At 33.6% G+C, this 19,444-nt stretch overlaps 3 protein-coding genes across 3 annotated transcripts; 2 read left to right on the forward strand and 1 right to left on the reverse strand.

Annotated features, from left to right (window-relative positions):
* Positions 1 to 2,181: 2,181 nt before the first annotated feature.
* Positions 2,182 to 4,248, forward strand: LOC101253182 (uncharacterized protein At4g22758). The gene is made up of 2 exons (XM_004237858.5): positions 2,182 to 2,974; positions 3,815 to 4,248. The coding sequence occupies exons 1-2, from the start codon at positions 2,686 to 2,688 to the stop codon at positions 3,991 to 3,993; spliced, it is 468 nt and encodes a 155-aa protein (XP_004237906.1). The 5' UTR covers positions 2,182 to 2,685; the 3' UTR covers positions 3,994 to 4,248.
* An 844-nt stretch (positions 4,249 to 5,092) lies between these two features.
* On the forward strand, positions 5,093 to 8,918 carry LOC101253776 (probable carbohydrate esterase At4g34215). The gene is made up of 3 exons (XM_004237860.5): positions 5,093 to 5,458; positions 5,567 to 7,757; positions 8,341 to 8,918. The coding sequence occupies exons 2-3, from the start codon at positions 7,107 to 7,109 to the stop codon at positions 8,638 to 8,640; spliced, it is 951 nt and encodes a 316-aa protein (XP_004237908.1). The 5' UTR covers positions 5,093 to 5,458; positions 5,567 to 7,106; the 3' UTR covers positions 8,641 to 8,918.
* Positions 8,919 to 10,258: 1,340 nt separating this feature from the next.
* On the reverse strand, positions 10,259 to 18,668 carry LOC101267307 (synaptonemal complex protein 1-like). Its single transcript, XM_004238479.4, has 19 exons — positions 18,143 to 18,668; positions 18,004 to 18,053; positions 17,533 to 17,740; positions 17,299 to 17,424; positions 17,043 to 17,141; positions 15,312 to 15,988; positions 14,983 to 15,231; positions 14,765 to 14,893; positions 14,610 to 14,678; positions 14,420 to 14,530; positions 13,439 to 13,546; positions 13,237 to 13,347; positions 13,090 to 13,173; positions 12,304 to 12,381; positions 12,114 to 12,212; positions 11,745 to 11,831; positions 11,558 to 11,620; positions 11,070 to 11,171; positions 10,259 to 10,579 (listed from the first exon to the last, which is right to left on the reverse strand). Exons 1-18 carry the CDS (start codon positions 18,300 to 18,302, stop codon positions 11,073 to 11,075), a joined length of 2,607 nt encoding a protein of 868 aa, XP_004238527.1. The 5' UTR covers positions 18,303 to 18,668; the 3' UTR covers positions 10,259 to 10,579; positions 11,070 to 11,072.
* Between the last annotated feature and the right edge of the window lie 776 nt (positions 18,669 to 19,444).

Here is a 19,444-nt window from a genome sequence, read left to right on the forward strand (position 1 = left end):
CTGCAAAATGATCTCATGTACCATAGAGTCATGATCTTTGATCTCCAGATCTTTAAATTACGTTTTAAATTAGTGAAATTAATTAAATAAGTTTGTCTTGTTTACCAATTATTTTAATAGTTCGAGTCCTTTAGTTCACATTGTTTTGATCTCTATAATTGGATTGGATATTTAAATGTATTGGTCAATTACAAACGGAAAGTGTAATACATTAAAGATGTTTTCTTTAAAATTACTAGCAAAAAGACAGAGTGTATAAATTTTTTAATTATGACTATAATATTATGTTTCTTGCTCATATTATTGGTATTGTGGTTATACTTTTTTTCTTCTTCTATAGTTTCCATGATTATATGTTCAAATAACCCATCCAAAGCCTAAAAGAAAAGAATTGCTTTTGCTTCTCATTTAATAAAATTATAAGTAAAAGTACTTCTTAAAGAAAATATAATATCTAGATTACAAGATATGTCCTTTAAAAAATTAGTATATATTACTTAAAAGGTTGGGTCCCTAAAAAGTTTTAATTTTTAAAAATTAAAAGACACAACTTCGATTCTCAAAAGTACTCACTTTATTCTTTTTATTTATTTAATTTTAATTTTTTATTCGTAATTTTTAACATACCAAAAAAATAATATTTTCTCTTATTTATTATAAATACGTAAAACTTTTCTAATGGATAAATTAATTTTAGAATTCTATCAATTAATAAGGGTAAAATAATAAATTTACTGTTAATTAGTATTATTTTCTTAATATTATGTATCTAATAAAAATAAATAAATAAACAGAACAAAAAAAGTTCTACGTAACTTCACATTTCATATTTCAATTTTTCACTATATATAATTTTCAATATCCAGGGCTAATATTCTTTTTACATCATAAAGTATATCTGGCAATATATTTATTTTTGTACATTTGTGGCTTTATGCGAATGAGCCGTATGTGATTAGAACTGTTCAGTGATGCTCATCCCTGTACAATGAGTCGGTGCAGTTTATCCCAGTCTTCTAGAAAGAACCATAAAAATTTTAAAACAAAAAATTTAAGCATCCTAGGGGATGATAATTAATCGGATCATAATGAATTAAGATAAATTTAACTAACTCAGCATATATTTAGAATGTGTTTGGTATGAAGAAAAATATTTTCTAAAAAATATTTTTTAAATTTCTCATGTTTGATTGCGACAAAAGTTTTGAAAAATGTTTTTCAAATTTAACTTATTTTTCTCAAAATTAAGGAAAATAACTTCCCTTAAAAATTAAGAAAAAACAATTTTTTCAAATCTCTCTTTCAATTTCAAATTACATTTTTTTTAGTAAAACATCAATTTTTTAAAAAATAAAAATATTTTCAATTTCAAAATTTTATTTTTTCACCTGATTCCTGACCACCCTCCACTCCAGCCCCCTTTCCCAAAAAAATAATTTTATTTTTAATAATTTTTTCAACTTCAAATTTTTATTTTTAAACTCCTGCCTCCCCGGCCAGCCCCCCTACCCACCCTCTACCAGCCCCCCACCCCAACTCCTCAAAAAATTAATTTTGCTTTTTAAAAATACTATCAACTTCAAAAATTTATTTTTTCACTCCTACCCCCTTCCCTGCCTCCCCCACTACCCCCACCCCCAAAAAAATTGTTTTTAATTTTTTTTTATTTCATAAATTATTTTCTATTCTAATAAAAATAAAAGATGTTCCTCAAAAATATTCATTCATAAATCAAACACTAAAAATCATTTTCGAAAAATATTTTTTACTCACCAACCAAACATGAAAAAATAAATTTAAAATCTATTTATTTTCCACGTTAATATTTTCTAGAAAAACATTTTTTATGAAAAATATTTTCCTTCGTACCAAACACATCCTTAGATCAAAAGAAAGTTGGATCAAAATGAATAACGTAATAAATTATATAATAGATCAAGACTTAATTAAAATTATATTTATTAAATTTCATTATTTTATTTAGTTTTTATAACTATTTATTATCTAATAAAATTATTATTTTTTATTATAATTATATATAGCAATTCAAATTAAAAAGTAAAAAAAGAATTAAATAATTTTTTCTGATAAAATTCTTTTATGAATCAATTGGAACTTCACGGCAATTAATATTCTGTAATCAGTTAGTGTTATAAAAAAGTTTGAGCTAATAAATCAACCACCCAAATTTAAACGAATTAAACGGGTTGAATTTGATTTTATTAATTCTACACCAAGAAGGAAAAGAAAAAGGAAAAGGAAAAAACAATCGCTTTATTTAGCAATAATCAGAAAGAAAGAGAAAATCAGAAACATCTATATATACAGGAAAACAAAAACCCTAACCCTAATTCTATATAAACCACTATTATTCTTCATCGCCAGCCCAAACTCATCATCCATCGTTGTTTTTCTCTCGAAAAAAACTTTGTTTCTTTCATCTTAAGAATTGTTTTCTTTCTTTTTCTTTCGAATTCCATTGTGAATGGTAGAAATCCTCAAGAACTTGTTAATGATCTCCCCTTTAACACCAAAAAGGGGGATCTCTGTTTCATCTGCTTTCTCCTTTGGCTCTTGCAAAGAAGGCTGGTACTTCCGCTGCCTCGGCGTTGACCCTTAAACGCTGTTCGCTTTTCCCACAATTTCTCGAAATCGTGATTTTTTCTTCTTTTTGCTCTGATTTGTATGATTGAAAATAAATTTTGGAAAATTATCAGAAAAAAATTTGAAATTAAAAACAAGATGTTGCTTTACAAGCCAAAGAAGAATCAAACCGGAAAAGGTAACCGGATTTTGATTAGTATTACGGTTCTCGGAAGTGCCGGTCCGATCCGGTTTGTTGTTAATGAAGAGGAGCTTGTGGCTGATGTTATTGATACTGCAATGAAAGCTTATGCTAGGGAAGGCCGCCTTCCTGTTCTTGGTTCTGACTTCAGTAACTTTGTGCTTTATTGCCCCAGTGCTGGCACTGAAGGTAATTCTCACTATATCATCATGTATAGAAATATAATAGATGTTGTGCTTTTACCCTTTTTTTATAAATTATATATATGGGTGATTTGTTTGTGTTGTATCTAGCTTCGTTTGTGTTTTGTTGGTGAGAATTTTTGGTCCGCTCTTTGTTTTTTGCATCAGAAAATTTTAAACTCGTGCTGATTATCTAGTTGATGTATTCTGAATTGTGTTGTATTGAGATTTCTGCTTGTTAGGAAGTAGTTTGTTTTTTCTGTAGCTTTGCTTGCTTTTATAAATTAGCTGGCTTTTGTATAATTTTGCTGATTTGACGATGCTGATTTATTTGTGCAAACTTGATTTGTTAGATCATTAAGTTTGCTCTTTGTTCCTTGCATTTGGTTGCTTTTGTGATTATGTTTAATAACTTGTTCCTGTTATTAGTTTGATTATCAAGTTGCATATGCTCGAGTTTGTTGTTGATATGCTATAGCTGCTTGCTTCAACTTTATGATTAGTTTGTTTAAATCATATGAACAATTTGCATCTGGTACGATTGTACGTGTGTTCGTTTTGTGCTCTAAAATGCTTTTAATGTTCCAACATTGTAAAATTTTGGTGTTTGTTGGAGAAAAGGTCAAACTGTTGAGAGCTGAGGGTATATGGGGAACTCCTTCTGTACCCTCTGATCTGCCTATGCACTTGCCTTCTCAGACCCTGATTTGTGGGATTACGCTGTGTTTGATGTACCGTTGGTGCTCACTCTAAATTAGTAGATGAACTGCTTGTTGTCCCGTGTTATAGAGGCTCTTGTTTTTTGTCCCAATGGAGTATTTTACTTGTGCTTATGTTCACATTGCAGCTCTTGGTCCATGGGAGACTATTGGATCGCTTGGAGTTCGGAACTTCATGCTGTTCAAGAAGTCATCACAGGGCGAGAAAACAGCCGATGGTGGTAAGCAGTCACCAATCCGGAAGGGAGCTGGAAGCTGGAAGACATGGTTTAACAAGTCAATCAGTAGCAAGATAGCATCTCACTGATCAAGTAGACTCGGTCTTTTGAAATCTTTCTTCTATGCGTCTGTCGCAATTCGTGTGTTCACATGCGACCCCTAATAAACAAGTGCAGTATTTGTGTTTTCAATAATGGCAAAGTAAAACCCTTTGTCAGCTTTTGAGTTTTTGAAGTGTGTTCAATGTGTGTTAGTTCTTTGAACTGGGTAAACAGTCTCGTTGGTGTTTCAGTAGTCAAATTACAAGCAGATATTTTCTATGAAAGGAATCCTGTTCTCTTTGCATTTATATTTATATTTTAAGCATGCTCGTTACGGGTAAATGAGTAAGTCATCTCTAGACTCAAAAGCAAATTATATAGGAAATAACAAGTACGTATAGAGTCGAGCTCTTCTCGAGTCAAAAAGGATCTAGAGGTGAGCACGATGCTTGATACCAAAATCACAGTTTAGTTGTACAAGATACGCTTAATGCCATAATCACAGAATTTAGACAAAAACTAAACCTCGGAGATTAGTGTGTAATATTGAAAACAAGGGCGGAGATTAGTGTATAATATTTGACCCAACACAAAAGTATTTTAAACAAGTGCGATAGAAAACTCAACCTAGGAGATTAATATGTGATACTGAAAACAAGGGCGGAGATTAGTGTATAAATATTTGACCCAACACAAACGCATGGGCCATGGCTGTTTAATGGGGTGTCATTTTAAAGGCACAAGAAAGGATATTCTGTTTTTGGTCTTTCTCTCGTGCGGTCTTTACTTGTCAATTGTGAACAGATTAAGAAAGAATAATTTTTTTAATTAATTATTTTGAAAAAAATAAGAATCTTTTAAAAATATTAAGTTTTTGATTCATCAACTTCATAAAGTAACAAGATTCATTATGTAAATCATTGTTTTCTTTTAATAGGTGTAACAATTCAGAAGTGGTCGAGTAAATTAGAGATATGAGTATTTAAAGTACAGAAATATACAACTTAAAATATTATAATTTCTTAAATTTTGATTATAAAAATATTCGAGAGTAATGTATTATTTGCAATGTATTAGCTGAATGAATGTGTCCAAAAAATTCGGGAACTTCTGGGATATAAATATCAAAATTTTCCAAAATTTTATGGGCGGCCATTCATGATTTCCTAACGAGTGGAGAAATAAAAAAAATTATTCGAATATTATAAAAATAAGTTTCTAACGCAAATTTGAGTGTCAAAAATTTTGTCAGACGCAACAAAAATGCAATTTTCACAGTATATAGAGAGTACTTTTTGAGAGGGAAAGTACTTTTTACAATCATAACGTTCACGTGAAACAGAACACTTTCTCAAGCGCGAAAACAGAGAGAAAATGGAGGACATCACAAGTGAAAGAGAAATAGCTGAAGCTCTCAAGCCTAAAGTCGCAATTCAATGTGCTAAATCTGCAATTCTCATCTCATCGCTGAAAAATACTACTCTAGATTATGCGAATCTTAACCAAAACAAGGTATTCAATCACTTTCCGTTTCACTCTGTTTTACATGCGTTTGATTATTATATGATATATAGTTCGGAAATTTTTGTTGTTGAAGTTTTTGATTTTTGATGATTTCAGAATGAGGAGAATTTGAAAGAGGCGGTGGAATTGAAGATGGAGATAGTGAAGGAGAAATTGAAGAACAAGAGGCTCAAACTCTGCAGCGTTACGGAATTATTGGTTCAAGTTATTGCTTTACTCTCCGTTTGGACCCTGCTGCTGTTGCTGGCGTTGAATTGATCCCAGTACTTTCGTTCGATCCAATTTGTTGCTCTATTCAATAGTTCTGTGTTGACTGTTCACATTTTGTTCTTCATTGAAGTAAACTTGTTTGCTAGTGTTATATTCTAGAAGTATCTGATAACCTCTAGATGCTGCAGTACTTGAGAACTCAGATTTGATCGACTTCGATGCATATCTATCAGACCATGGCTTCATGTACCAAATATTTCAATATTGTTGCATCCAGTATTTTCGTTTTGTTCTAACAGTATCATGAAGATGTACTGCAGATTTTTGAAAGTATTGCATGATTTTATGGTTAATTAGGTGGTGTTCTCATTGTGGATAGTAATTGTTTGGAATCTTCTGAGGAAGAACAATGTTCAAATCTTCGTCATCTGTCATGAAAATCATTTCCTTTCGCAGTGGAACATATTTCTGATTTGTTAGACTGCATCGTAGATAATGCAATGCTTCTGTATTTTTATTTTCTAGTGTTATAGGTGTAAATGTTGCAGCAGCAGATTTGCATTGGCTTTACTTTTTCTATTTCCAGTTTGCTCGGGCAAGTAATCTGTGTTTTCTAGAATTTCTCATATTCTATTTATTTCCAATTGAATGCTCGAATAGATTTCGATTCTAGAAAGAGATTCACCAGTAAAAATAGGTGGAGAAACTTTATCTTTTTTAACTTTAAAATAGGTGGAAGTAGCCATTAAAAGACGATCTACATCACACCCCTAGGGTGCAGCCCTTCTCTAGACCCTGCTAATGCGGGATGCTTTGTGCAAGACCTCTCGTTAAAATCTTGTTGCAATCTAATATATTCTTTTCCCTCAAGGATTGGTAAGTTAGTGACCATGGGGTAAAAGATGGTCAATTCTTTTTTCATTTTTGGGATAAGTATTGCTAGTAAAGTTGCAATCCCTTTTTTGGGGGATTTGGAGGGGCATCTAATTCCAACTGCTGTGGATTACAGTAATTGTGTATGTTGGCTTAACTTTTGTGGCCTTATTTTAATGGAATGAAAAGACACCTAGACCAATGTTATGAGTCACTTTTTAACACTAGGATATGGAAATGAAAGTGATAATTAAGGACAACGATGATATGAAGTGTCCATGAAAACAGTAGTAGTAGATTAATAGGTGGAACTGACATATGCTTAGATGTGGAAACTTGAACAACCAAAAAGTTTGTCTCCTAGTCTTATTCAACAGCTGATAATTAAAGGTAGGTTTGGGTTTTAAGAGAAAAAAATCCCAATACAGTTGTAATAAAGAAATCAACACATCTTGCTTTAAGATTGGGCCAATTAGGCAGCAACCTCCTCTCACCTTTTCACACTCCACCTAGCCCTTTCTATATTCCTTCTTATGGGCAGATCACTTGCTTGATGTCACAGTTTTGCCTCAATTTCAAGAAAACAATGATTTCCTTTCTTTGGTTAATACTTCTAACACACATCAGGTGGGTAAATACAGCAGATCTAGCAGATGTTTCAACTTCAAAGGTCCTAAACATATTCATATTAGCCGGACAAAGCAACATGTCCGGCCGAGGTGGTGTCATTAACCATGGCCAAAATGGCCTGGCTAATGAGACATGGGATGGTGTGATTCCACCAGAATGTCAATCCAACTCAAACATCCTCAGACTCAATGCAGGACTTACATGGGTTGAAGCTCAGGAACCACTTCACCAAGACATAGATTTGGGTAAAGTTTGTGGAGTTGGGCCAGGTATGTCATTTGCCAATTCAGTTCTGAAGAGAGATCCAAGTATTGGAGTGATCGGTTTGGTGCCTTGTGCTATTGGAGGAACAAATATAAGCGAATGGGCTCGTGGCAGTGTTCTGTATAATCATATGATAAGGAGAACAGAAGCTGCTTTGCAAGGAGGTGGAAAACTTCAAGCTTTGTTGTGGTACCAAGGTGAGAGTGATACAGAGACTCTTGAAGATGCCAAATTGTACAGATTTAGACTGAAGAGATTATTCAAGAATGTGCTCCGTGATCTACAGTCACCTACATTGCCTGTCATTCAGGTAAAAAAATATCTTTACTCATTCAAATTATATTACTCTAGTCGGCAAAAATATATTACTGTGTATTAGTTTTTAATATATAATTCTTCATATTAATTATTAATTGTTGAATTGACACGGAAAATCAATGATTTGACTCTTGTACTTCCATATATTACTTTTGTTTTTCCAATTTCCGAATGGAGCTGGTCAGTCTCTATTTATGTACCACATGAAAATTTAAGGTATCGTATAATGGTTGCTCTCTTTCCTTATCAGCAAGTCACATACTCGTGACATTCACTTTTACTTGTCTACTATATTAAAAATAATTTTTTTTTTTTATTTGTTCATTTTAGCATATTAAAGGGGGGAAGACATGGTAAAATATGCATTATTCCTTATGAGGTGTATGAAGTCTATTGTGTATAGGTAAAGGTGAAGGAAGGGGGGGGGGGGTAGGTTTTAGGAATTCAAATTCAATTATGTACAACTCTTTTTGATGTCATTATTGGTGTTAGTTAAGACTTAAGAGTGGTCCACACATTTATTGAGGCAAATTTGAATACATATGGCTAATTTTATTTGGTTGGTGTGTGTTTAGGTGGCATTGGCATCATCTATTGGATCTTATATGGAGCAGGTTAGAAAAGCTCAACTGAGTATTAATCTTCCAAATGTGAGAACTGTTGATGCCAAAGGGCTACCTTTAGGGATGGATTATGTGCACATTACAACACTAGCACAAGTCCAGCTTGGTCAAATGCTGGCTGATACCTTCCTTCAGACTCAACAGACTACTCAGGCAGTTCTTCTTCCTTTTCAGACAGAGACAGTGACTAGTAATGCCCCGATACGTTGCTCAAACTTTGTTATGAATCTTCTACTTAATCCGTTTAGGTAATTCAGAGATCGGAGATTCAATCATGGCCTTGTGGGATCAAGATGGAACCCCGTCTGTATGATTCATGGTTGCCTCAATTCATTCAAAAAGTCATAAAACCAGAGATTGGATTCGTATAGTTAACTGGAGTACAAAGTTTTCATAGGTAGATGATACTCAAACCTCAGAGAAGGCCATAAGGCAAAGGCAAAGATTTATTTTACGTTTCATAAGCTCAAGTCTTAATGTATGTAAACCTCACTTGCACACATAGTATATAAATATATTTATTTGTAAAATTGCAACAAGGCATTATGCTTCTCCGTGGTAGAAGATACTTTATTATCCGCTTATCACTTCAAACAAGAGGTGATTGCCTTTGATTAGTTACACTTTATGTGATACGATTAGAAGTATCAATATGAAATCACATAATTTTCAAAAATAAAATTTATATATTTAAAAATTACATAAGCAATTCACACCATTTAAAAGAAATGATAAAATGGTATGAAGACAAAAGAGAATTCCTGATCCTTGTTTTGTTGTCATGTATTCTAAAAATAATTATTCTCAAAAGCTTATTGATTTAAACTATAAATAAAGAACTAATTGCTTTTTTTCATTTTTATTCAAATACATTAATTTTTCTAGAATTTAATAGCAACTAAATTGATAAAAGATAAAAAAAAATATATATATTGAACAAATTATATTATTAACTTTTTTTTTGAAAATTATGCAAAATCTTATTCATACAACTAAATGAAAATGAAGGGAGTATGTTTACAAGTGCACATGACTCACGTTATATGCTGCTATATTTAAATTGAAATTATCTTTTCAGCGGCAGCAGACGGCACGAGTATGAGATATGTGCGCTTATTAGGGAAATTTTTTTTCCCTTTACAATCGCAAATGCATCATGTAATTGTCCCTGTCGGTTGCCATGAGTAAACGCCTAAACGGTACTACTTTTTCATCAAATGCGTATGAACTCAATACAAGAATAGTATGAGGGAAAAAAAAGTAGTAGTAAAATTTTCTTAATTTTACTAAAATAAACTAATAAAAAATATAAAATATAAATATAATAAAGAGGCTAAATAAAATAAAATGAAGGGAATGCATTTTCAAAAATAAATTTAGATAACCATTTACTCAATAGCTTAAATTAAAAAAAGTTTGATGAGTAGAGTATATAAAACCCCGTCTTTTAATAGTATTGTAAGTTGTAACTCAAATAAAGTCATTTACAACTTACTGGCACGAAGATGACGCATCCTATACTTTATCCAATTACGCCTCTATACAGCGAGGGGTTGAGCATTTTGTCCTAATCACCAAAAAATAATTGATATATATATTTTTTTAAGTCTCGAAAAGTAATTTGAAGTATATCTATTTAAATAAGATACATGAAAAGTGAAAATATATTTTTAATATAACAGAGAAACAAAAGTGAATGTAGGAGAGGGTATAGATTTTTGTTTTTTTCTAAAGAGTATTAGTTATTTGATTCTAGTGTTCCCTTGAGACGTATAGAGAGACCCCGGAATTACTATCTGCGTGTGCATATGTTGGGAAGAAGGTCGGCGACTTTGTGCGTTAGTTTTACTAATCTAAAGAAATATCCACCTAAACGTATAACCAAAGCTGATCTTATACAGTTTGGAAAGCACATAACAAAACAATATAGGTAGTTCTAAGCAGCTGGGGACTTTACACTGCTGCACTTCCCCTCCTATCGAACTCTAATCAAAGCTAATTTTCCCACAATTTCTTCACATACTAACTGCAGTGATATAGGCTCTCTTTCATTTTTGCGAGAAAAGTAATTATAGTTCCTTGCTACATATGAAACAAACAAATATACGCCTACCATCAAAGAATCAGCATGCACGAATTTACAGGTCAAGCATCACTTGTAATAAACACTCTGGAGTAGTACCTTCTTCACCTGAGAAGGGAATAAAGTTGACAATTAAAGGCATTGATAGAAGAAAGAAACTAAACAAGGATGTGATGCTCAACACTCTTGATAAAGCTGCAAAAGCACACAAGTTAATAATTACTCTTCTATCAAGTCATATGAAATATGTGCTGAAAAATGTGGGCGTTGAATCCGTAGCAGTAAATTTACCGAGAAGGGGTTGGGGAGTGGGGAAGAGGTTATTCAATGAAGCATAGGCTGATTGCAGGAAGAAGTTACATTATTATTACTGAAAGGTTTCTGGTATCAGATAACGAGATAAAACTTTCTTCTTTCTTCTTACAGGTGAAAGAAATGTTTGCTCAAACATGTGTGTTTACTCTCGGTAGCTATTTCTTTAGATGGACAAATTAATGAATGCACTGGGAACTGATTGATAGTGTGCAGCACAGGCATCACAAGAAGAGAAATGAAGTTTTCTTTCTCAGATTTCTGCAATCAGAACGCTTAATAGTACCTCTTAATCAAATGCATAGGGATCATCAGCATATGGATTCAGAGATCCTTCTGAGAACAAATCACCTATGTTTGCAGGTTTTGGCTGACCTTTTATAACAACCTGCATTCAAAATTAAATAATTGATGTTAGAACAAGATAAGTATGGAGATTTGTCTGTATCATGTTACTCTTTTAGCTAGTTAAGCTTTCAAGGCACCAATTAAGGAGACATGATCTTTTCTTAGATTAAGGTACAAAGGACCATGAATGGAAAGTGAAAACACAACAGGGTCAAATAATGGTTCATATCCTGATAAAATCTCCAGGGGTCTTGATTTTGGTCTTTCTTTTATCGTGCTTTGATGGAACTTTTCATAATACAGCAATATCAACGCTAAACTTATCTAAACATTGGCATAGACGCATAACGACAGGTGGCAACTTTGATATACTGGAATCCAGTAAGATGGCAAGTGAACAAAAAGGAGGTAATGAATGAGTCATACCCCAATAATCTCTTTGGGAGTCTTCACCTTGGGTGTCCTTCTCTTCTTGTGTTTTGATGGATCCTTTCATAATACAGTAATATAGAAGTCAGACTCATCATTTACATTGGCAGGCGAGCAATCTAGTGACATACTGGAATCAGGTAATGACAACCAGCAATGCTGTTAAGAATTAAATTTTACATACATCAAACATGACTGTGCTTTTTGTTTTTCTTCGTTTCGTGATTATTCTACTATTTGTGGTTTCAACTTCATACTCATGATGAGTCACCTGGAATTTACAAAGTGAGGAACAGTGAGAGAAGACATGCAGAAGAATTCAGGTCATATGTTGATATGAATCTCCACTGAAGGAGATGAAATCAGAGTGTAATCCAGATGCTAGATACCAATTATCTAATACAACATGAATCCATAAAAGTGCATGCCCCATGATATGGCATCAGCTAACTCACTCTACAGAACTATGTGTTTCTTATTCGCAAGCTAATGTTGCAGAAAGCTAATTCAGCTGAACTGTTTGAGTTAGTGATAACTGCAGTTAACCACTAACCTTCCTACTATGTTGGGGCAGACTTCCTGAATTCACCTGCTCAACTTTCCTTAACAAATTTGATACAGGTATTTGATTTCCAACCAGATAATGTGAATCCTACGAAAACATTGAAACATAAGCCAAGACCAGCATGCTAGTTTAGAAAATTGAAAGCAAACCAGAATGATCTGTTGCTTTGCACGTTTACCACATCCTTAGCTTCAGCTCTCACAGGTGGTTTGCCACTATCAGGTGGGTTTCTTTTTGTCACCGAGCAACAGTAGTTCTGCAAATTTCACAAATTTTGAGCAATGACGGTTGAAGTTAGATTGGTTGTCTTTAAAGTGTTCTTCACTGGGTATGTTGTTTATTGTTGTATTTAAAGTGTTCAGAATCCCCCTCAAGTAGCAACCAAATTGATCCTTCCACATCTCTTTCAGTTCAGATAAAAAACATAACAAGTGAAAATCTATATCATACGTCAAGTTTTGGCATCTTTTTCATTTGTTCTCATGTAGCCAGTCATACCCAACAAATCTCAGGGAGGTGAACAAATGTTGTAGTTACACTCGGTGATCAGCATGATACAATTTGAAGATACAAGGTTCAACTATATAACACATATTAATTTCTGTAATAGTAACTTGTAAGCATTACCAAATATGGGTTTACCTTACCTTATAAAAACAACAGGGCTACCTAATATGGGAGTATACATAATTTATTTGTGCATATAAATTTAAAACTTCAATCAGCAGATTTATATGTTAGTAAATCAACCGCAATGACTTTGTATAGCTATGTGATTATATAACTGACAATTATTTTTTTATAAGTTATACCACAAGAAGCTTTGATAATCAAATTTAAATCCTCAGGAAGTATCTATTGAATCAGAAAGGATTCAAAGGAACCACTGAACTAAGAAGTGATTGCAGATAGAAACTGGGTAAAAGACGGGCATAAGTCTTATCTAATGAATAAAGAGTCAAACCTTCTTTGAAGTCACTTCTTCCTCTTCTGGATTATCTCCCATTACTTTCCACTGCAACTGCAAAAGAGCCCTCTGTTTTTCCTCCTGAGATGACACATGAACAGTAAGACAAAAACTCAATGTGGAGAGAAATCAATTAGAACATACTTTAGACTTCTGCATATACAACTCCTCCTGCAGTCTTCTGCTATTATCCTCAAGCTCAAGTCTCAGAGCTCTCAACTGAGCTTCATGTTCGTTCCTCATTGAATTTGTTTTCTGAAATAAATATGACACATCAGCTGCTAAAGCAATATACAGGTAGAATAATTTTTCCAATACACATAAACTAAAGTTTACGAAAATTGACCTCTCTCAATTCATTTTCATAGTGAAAGTGGGAACTTTTTAGCTCTTCATTGTGACTGGCAACAAGACTCATTTCCTTCTTGCTGTGTGCTTGCTGAATCTGACATACCTGCAGCAAAATGCTTCAGCTACTGGCTAAATGAAGTATGTTCTCAACATATTCACAAGCTTCTGTCTTCGAAGCTCAAGAAGTGTCGGTATTATCTGAATTAAATAGTAAAGCAAAGAGATGGTTTTATGTTTCTTAAGCAGCATTTCTTAGCTTAACGGCCCTCCAGATATATGGTGGACAAAATAGAATCCATTAGATATAACAAATGGGATTAGTATAATGATCTTTTACTTTGTTAGATGATCATACTAACAGATTGCAAGTTAATCATATCCAACATATTCTGTAGATATTTCACATTGGCTAGCATGAGGAAAGGTCATGTAGGAAATTGAATAGAGTTCAATTTTGGGAAAAGTTGCATTGAAGAAGGTAACTTCAACAAACGTGTGAAAAAATCACATTTGAGTTGCCCGCTCACCATCGTGATTCCAGTACGAACTACTCAAAAATTTACTTTTGAGCCTTAAACATCATTTTAAGCCTTGAAAAGCTGCTTTTGAAAAGATCTAAGCAAGATCCAAAAATTCATTTTCCCAGATAATCATAAAAAATTCAATAATTCATATAAATAACCACAAAACTTTTGGATGAAATCATCGTTCTCAAGAGTTCCCCTACAACCTTAACAAATAAGCGTGAGAATCATGAAAGATTACTATGAACTTCAATGGAACTGAAACACTAATATCTGAGAGGAGTCGAACTAGAAATACACAAATGAAAAACTGAACTGTGTGCAAAGAATGACTTTAAAGAAGGGATAAGTAGAATTATCAGACTGCCAATTTTGGAATTCATAAGAAAATATAGAAGATTTCATGATCCTAAAGAAGTAAATGATAATGGTGCATCCTTTCCAACACATACCAAATTAGCATGTTCTTCCTGTACACGCTTCAAGTTCTGCTTAGATTCTTCTCTGCATTCCGACAGCTTTAACTCACAATTCTTTTCCATCTCCCCAACAATTTTTTCAGCCTGAAGATTAATAAAAAAACTGAAAGGCATACAGTATTTTTCCATTCAAATGTCCTTTACCATAAGAATTAGTAGCTACCTTCTCCTTCTCTAGATTGACACTTTCCAACTTCTCCAAGTCATACCTCCTCCGAATGTCACTGATGGCCTGAGCAAGATCTTACGATCGTAACTTGTAGGGGTAGGATCAAACAAGTGCAGAGAAAACAACAGAAATAATATTTCAAGGTTAACCTGATCATTTTTCTGGGATAATTCTTTTAAATGCCTCGAAAGTTCTAGCTGTTTGCTTTCTAACATCTGATCATACTGCTTTTTGGATTCTGTGAGCTTGCTTTCAGCAGCAAGCAAAGATGCCTGAATCTGCAACAAGGTGCAAAACACTAGTCACTTGAACACATTGTATTGGTTATAATAGAATTTGTAGAACTAAAAGTATCCGTAGTAAAAACCTTTTCTCTGTCAGCTTCCAACTGCTTCTCCTTGTCCTGAAGTTCCTGAACAAGCTGATCTTTCTCCTCCAATTTATTGTTAATCTCTGTAACATGCTTCTCCAGTGAATCCACTGTTTCCGTGTAATTGTCAATTTCCTTGCGTAAAACATGAATCTCATCTTCCTTTTTCTGCATGTCTGATTGAAGCTTTCCAATATGGTCTTTGTTCTCTGTTTCCATCTCAGAGAGTTTCAATGATAAATTTTGCTGCAAGATATGAAAATTGAGCATGTTATGTTAATTCGGACACTGCAACTAGGCATGAATATCTTGTGAGAAGAATTGACCATTTCATTCTCCGATAGTTTTGAACTATCTGATAGAGTGACAATATTCTCCTGCAGCTTGCTAATCAGCAGTTCCATCTTCTCCTTCTTGGAAAGAAGCAGTTCTACTTCAGACTCCAATTTTCTAATTTGATCTTCTGCTAAAAGGGATTCTTGAGCGTGCTGCACCATTGCATGTTCTTGTTCTTTCTGAAGTGCAGAGACCTTATCCTTCAAGTCCTTATTAGCCAACAGTAGAGCATTTTTCTCTGATGTAATGCTTGTATATTGATCCTGGAGCTTGCCAAACTTTTGTTGAGCATGCTGAGCAGCAAGTTCCCCCCTCTCTCTCATCATTTCAAAACCAGAGTCAAATAAAGCAGTAAGCTGAATAATCTTCTCCGCAAAGGCAAGACTTTGACTATCCAGATCAGTAAGCTTCACCACCATTTCATTCACAAACTCATTAAGGTTCTTTATCTCCTGAAGTGATGTATCTAACTGTTCAGCAAATTCGTTATTTTTAGATACAAGATCACTCTTTTCTTTCTCCACATTCATTTTGGCAGTTCTCAAGTCCTCCAGTTTAACTTCTTTTAATCGTGATTCAATATGTAATTCTTCCAACTTATTCTTCAAATTCTCCACTGCAAGTCCATTAACTGCTACAGTAACTTCAAACTCCTTGATCATAGCATCTTATGAAAAATTAAAAGAAAGAAACATGTAAATAAAGGGAGAAAAGTAATTAGAACTGGGAAAGTTACCAAGAGGTAAAATTATAACGAAACTAGAGATGTTTAGGACTATGTCAGCAGTAGAACATTTGTTAAACAGAAATGAAGCATAACAGGAAAACATCCCCTTTCTAATTAACAAGACAAATGTCCTAAGGAGCTAACACCTTTTACAGAGAAACTAAGACTCTGAAAAGTTTCTGTTAAAAGAATATTAAAGCGCACAGTATGAACTCCAATGGATAGAGAGAGAAGAATGTCAAATGACAGCTGACTTTAACTGAATTGTCAAACAAACTGTTTCCAATTACTGTAAACAGTTTCAGTAGCAGCATAACATAAAAGACAGATCTTGTTGCTGAAGTGTGGGACCATCTCATCTAAAAGCTTAAGCTTTCCAAGAGAGCACACTTTTATTGACTTAATTATCTCTTCAACACGACCCCTCACATGTGGGCCTGATTATTTTCATGGGGCTAATCATGGGGAATTTTATAAAAGAATAATGGATGGTGAGACTCGAATCCAAGAACTTTGAGTGCTCTGAAATGGAATCTAGGCCCAACTCAACTAGAAAAGCTAGCTCACGAGGTGAGGAAGCCCAAGTGTCCATCCCACAAACAATGTGGGACTCAACAGTTATATACTCAAAAAATACTTGAATCACAAGCCCTTGATTCGAAAAAGAGAATCTATGGGCATTTATATAACTACAGACAAGTCTACGAGCTTTCTTATGTAATTAAGAGCAGACAGTCATAGATTGTTCACCAACAAATCGACCATGTAATAAAAGTGAAATAGAACTTGAGCTGCTTAAGTAAATTTTTTTCAGTGAGGTCCATAATGAATCAACCAAAGGGCACTGGTATCTGATAGACAACAGAACTAAAAAAAATATAAGAAGAGGGGATTAGCTTGCTGATGCAGACAGTAGAGCCATTTTTACGCAACATCTGCTATTTCTAGAAAGTTAAGGTGCAAGCACAAAAGCTCTTAGATCATAGCTATTTACCTTTCTCCTCAATTACACTAGTACATTTGCTCTGTTCAACCATGAAACAGTTCTTCATTTTCTCCTTCTCAATACCAAGTTCATTCAGCTCCCTTTTACCTTTAGTGACAACCCAAAAACATGTTAGAATCTATAAACATTAGGATCTAAGAAGCATAATTCTCTAGTTACTCAGCAGCAGATAAGATTTCTGACTACTTAGAATTTCTTAATTGAGGATGAATCATATTGCACAATAAAGCATTCAATAACTTACAATTTCTAACAGTTTCTTCGGAGGATTCCAACCTCAAAGAGAGGGATTTCAAGTCGTCTTGCAAGTTATCAACAACAACAGAAATTGCAGATTGTCTATCTTCAAAAGATGCCTTGTCTTTCTCAGCTGTAGAGTTCAAGTGCACAATCAGAAAAACAATATTAAAAGCTAGAAAGGATTGTTCCATCTTCTCTGCATCTGGAAATTCTTCAAAGGAAAGTTCCGCTTACATACCATCTTGAACCACACCAGCTAGGTGCTGTAAGGTTTCAGTTAGCTGATCACACAAGGTCTTTGTTGAAGAAAATTTAGATTCCAGTCCTTTCCATAGCTTCTCGTCTTCTTTATGCTTCACTTTCAACTTAGCATTTTCATTGTATGCATTTTTCAATTTTTCTTCTAGCACGTGAACTTCTTCAGTCAACTTCTTTAACTTTGAGCTCTGCATTACACGGTGTGTAATTAGAGAACAAGTGAAATTACTAATTATTGAGTTCAAATTTAGACGTGAAACCTAATACTTGCATTTATATGAACATATAGAGGACTTTGTGTTCTATAAAATCCTACACCTGATAGCTGAATCTATGGCACACAACACACGCACATAATGGGAAAGACATAGAAAGATACCGCAAACACACAAACACACAAAATCACAAAACCATGCATTGGCGTTCAATTCGAACAGTTCAACCAATTTACCGCCAATTGCAGATCAGTTTTAGCAGAAGCTTGCTCCTTCACCAATTTCTCTGGTGACGATAGAAAAACATGAACAGTTTATAAGAAAATGTATCCATTTCTTCAGAAAATTTAGAACGCTAATACATGAAAATACTACCTGCTGTAAGCTTCAGATTCGCAAAACTTCCAGTAGAAACCATGTCCGAAGACATGCGCGTAGGTATTGACATCGTTTTCGCAGCTCCTACACCAGATCCTGACAGCGATTTGAAGTGATCGAGGCCTTTCATGCCTGATAACCCTAAAAGCTTACTCATTTTCAAATCAAACGCAAAAACTTATCGAATTCCCCTACATACACGAAGTAGGAATCCTACGACGTTAATTTTTGTGGCCTTGCGATCACAAAGCAAGGATGTTAACCCTAGAAATCGAAAAATCGAAGCTATTAGCTCTGTGAACTTAGCTCTCAGTGTTCGTATTGAGAATTAGACTGTCTCGGAGAAGAAAATTCAGGAAAAGGAATCTCCGATCGTCTTCTGCAATTCTCTCTCAGTTGAACGTTGAGTCTGGGGGAATGAACATTCGAAATGTAATGGCGCGAAGGAAATGCGGTATTTATAAGTCGGTGAGCCGGGAGATATTTTCATGTCTCATTTTTTTTATTTCATTTTTTGTTGCTTGTTGCTGCACAAAATAGAAGAAAAATAAAATGAGGTGGGAGGATTACAATTTACAAATAGGCCCTTGGACCTTAATTACTTAAATACAGGTACTTGTGTTTGAATTTGTATTGAATCTCGATTAATTTAAATATCATGTCATATTTTTCAATTGATTAGTTATATAAAATTTAATTGTATTAGTGATAATTCCTTCCCTATTTTGTAATTCTATTTCTGTTTCTTTTTTTATAACAAAGTGATCTTTAAAAAATATTTCTGTGTCTATATTGAAAAAATAAAAACAAAAAACAAAGGCTTTCCGCAAACGATTCCTGGAACACCTTATTGTCCTATTCAAAATATTGATATTTTTTTAATCATATTTTATGTTATTTTTTCATTTATATTTTATGCTATTTTTTCTTTCGTTTTAAAATATTTATCATATTTTTACACACTTAAAATAGCTCACTAAGAAAACATTAATTAAGAAGATATTTACCCTTATTTGTGTGATGACTATACTTTCTCCTTATTTGAGTAGTTGAAATGAATAATTACTATTAAGATTAGAGTGAAAACAAATAATTTCAGTAACTAATATTTAAAAAAAAATGTTTTTAATAAAGACGCAAATATTTGAAGACTAATGAAATATCCACTAATAATACATACCTTATCTAATTACTATCAAATTTTGCCATATGATAAAATCTAATTTTTTCTATCCTTTTCTCTTGTATCCCCTAAATATGAATGATATATAGGAGTCATTTCATTAGACTTAATGACAT

This window comes from Solanum lycopersicum, chromosome 4, assembly GCF_036512215.1.
Source record: "Solanum lycopersicum chromosome 4, SLM_r2.1".
In the NCBI taxonomy this organism is placed as follows: domain Eukaryota; kingdom Viridiplantae; phylum Streptophyta; class Magnoliopsida; order Solanales; family Solanaceae; genus Solanum; species Solanum lycopersicum.

What these genes read in the sequence shown, in the direction of transcription:
- LOC101253182 (XM_004237858.5), top strand. Translation starts at nt 2,686, where the DNA reads ATGATTGAAAATAAATTTTGGAAAATTATCAGAAAAAAATTTGAAATT. An exon ending in CCCCAGTGCTGGCACTGAAG is followed by an intron (nt 2,975 to 3,814) that starts GTAATTCTCACT and finishes TTCACATTGCAG; the next exon opens with CTCTTGGTCCATGGGAGACT.
- LOC101253776 (XM_004237860.5), top strand. Translation starts at nt 7,107, where the DNA reads ATGTCACAGTTTTGCCTCAATTTCAAGAAAACAATGATTTCCTTTCTT. An exon ending in CTACATTGCCTGTCATTCAG is followed by an intron (nt 7,758 to 8,340) that starts GTAAAAAAATAT and finishes GTGTGTGTTTAG; the next exon opens with GTGGCATTGGCATCATCTAT.
- LOC101267307 (XM_004238479.4), bottom strand. Translation starts at nt 18,302, where the DNA reads ATGAGTAAGCTTTTAGGGTTATCAGGCATGAAAGGCCTCGATCACTTC. An exon ending in GAATCTGAAGCTTACAGCAG is followed by an intron (nt 18,054 to 18,142) that starts GTAGTATTTTCA and finishes TATCGTCACCAG; the next exon opens with AGAAATTGGTGAAGGAGCAA. An exon ending in AGGAAGAACATGCTAATTTG is followed by an intron (nt 13,547 to 14,419) that starts GTATGTGTTGGA and finishes ATTTTGCTGCAG; the next exon opens with GTATGTCAGATTCAGCAAGC.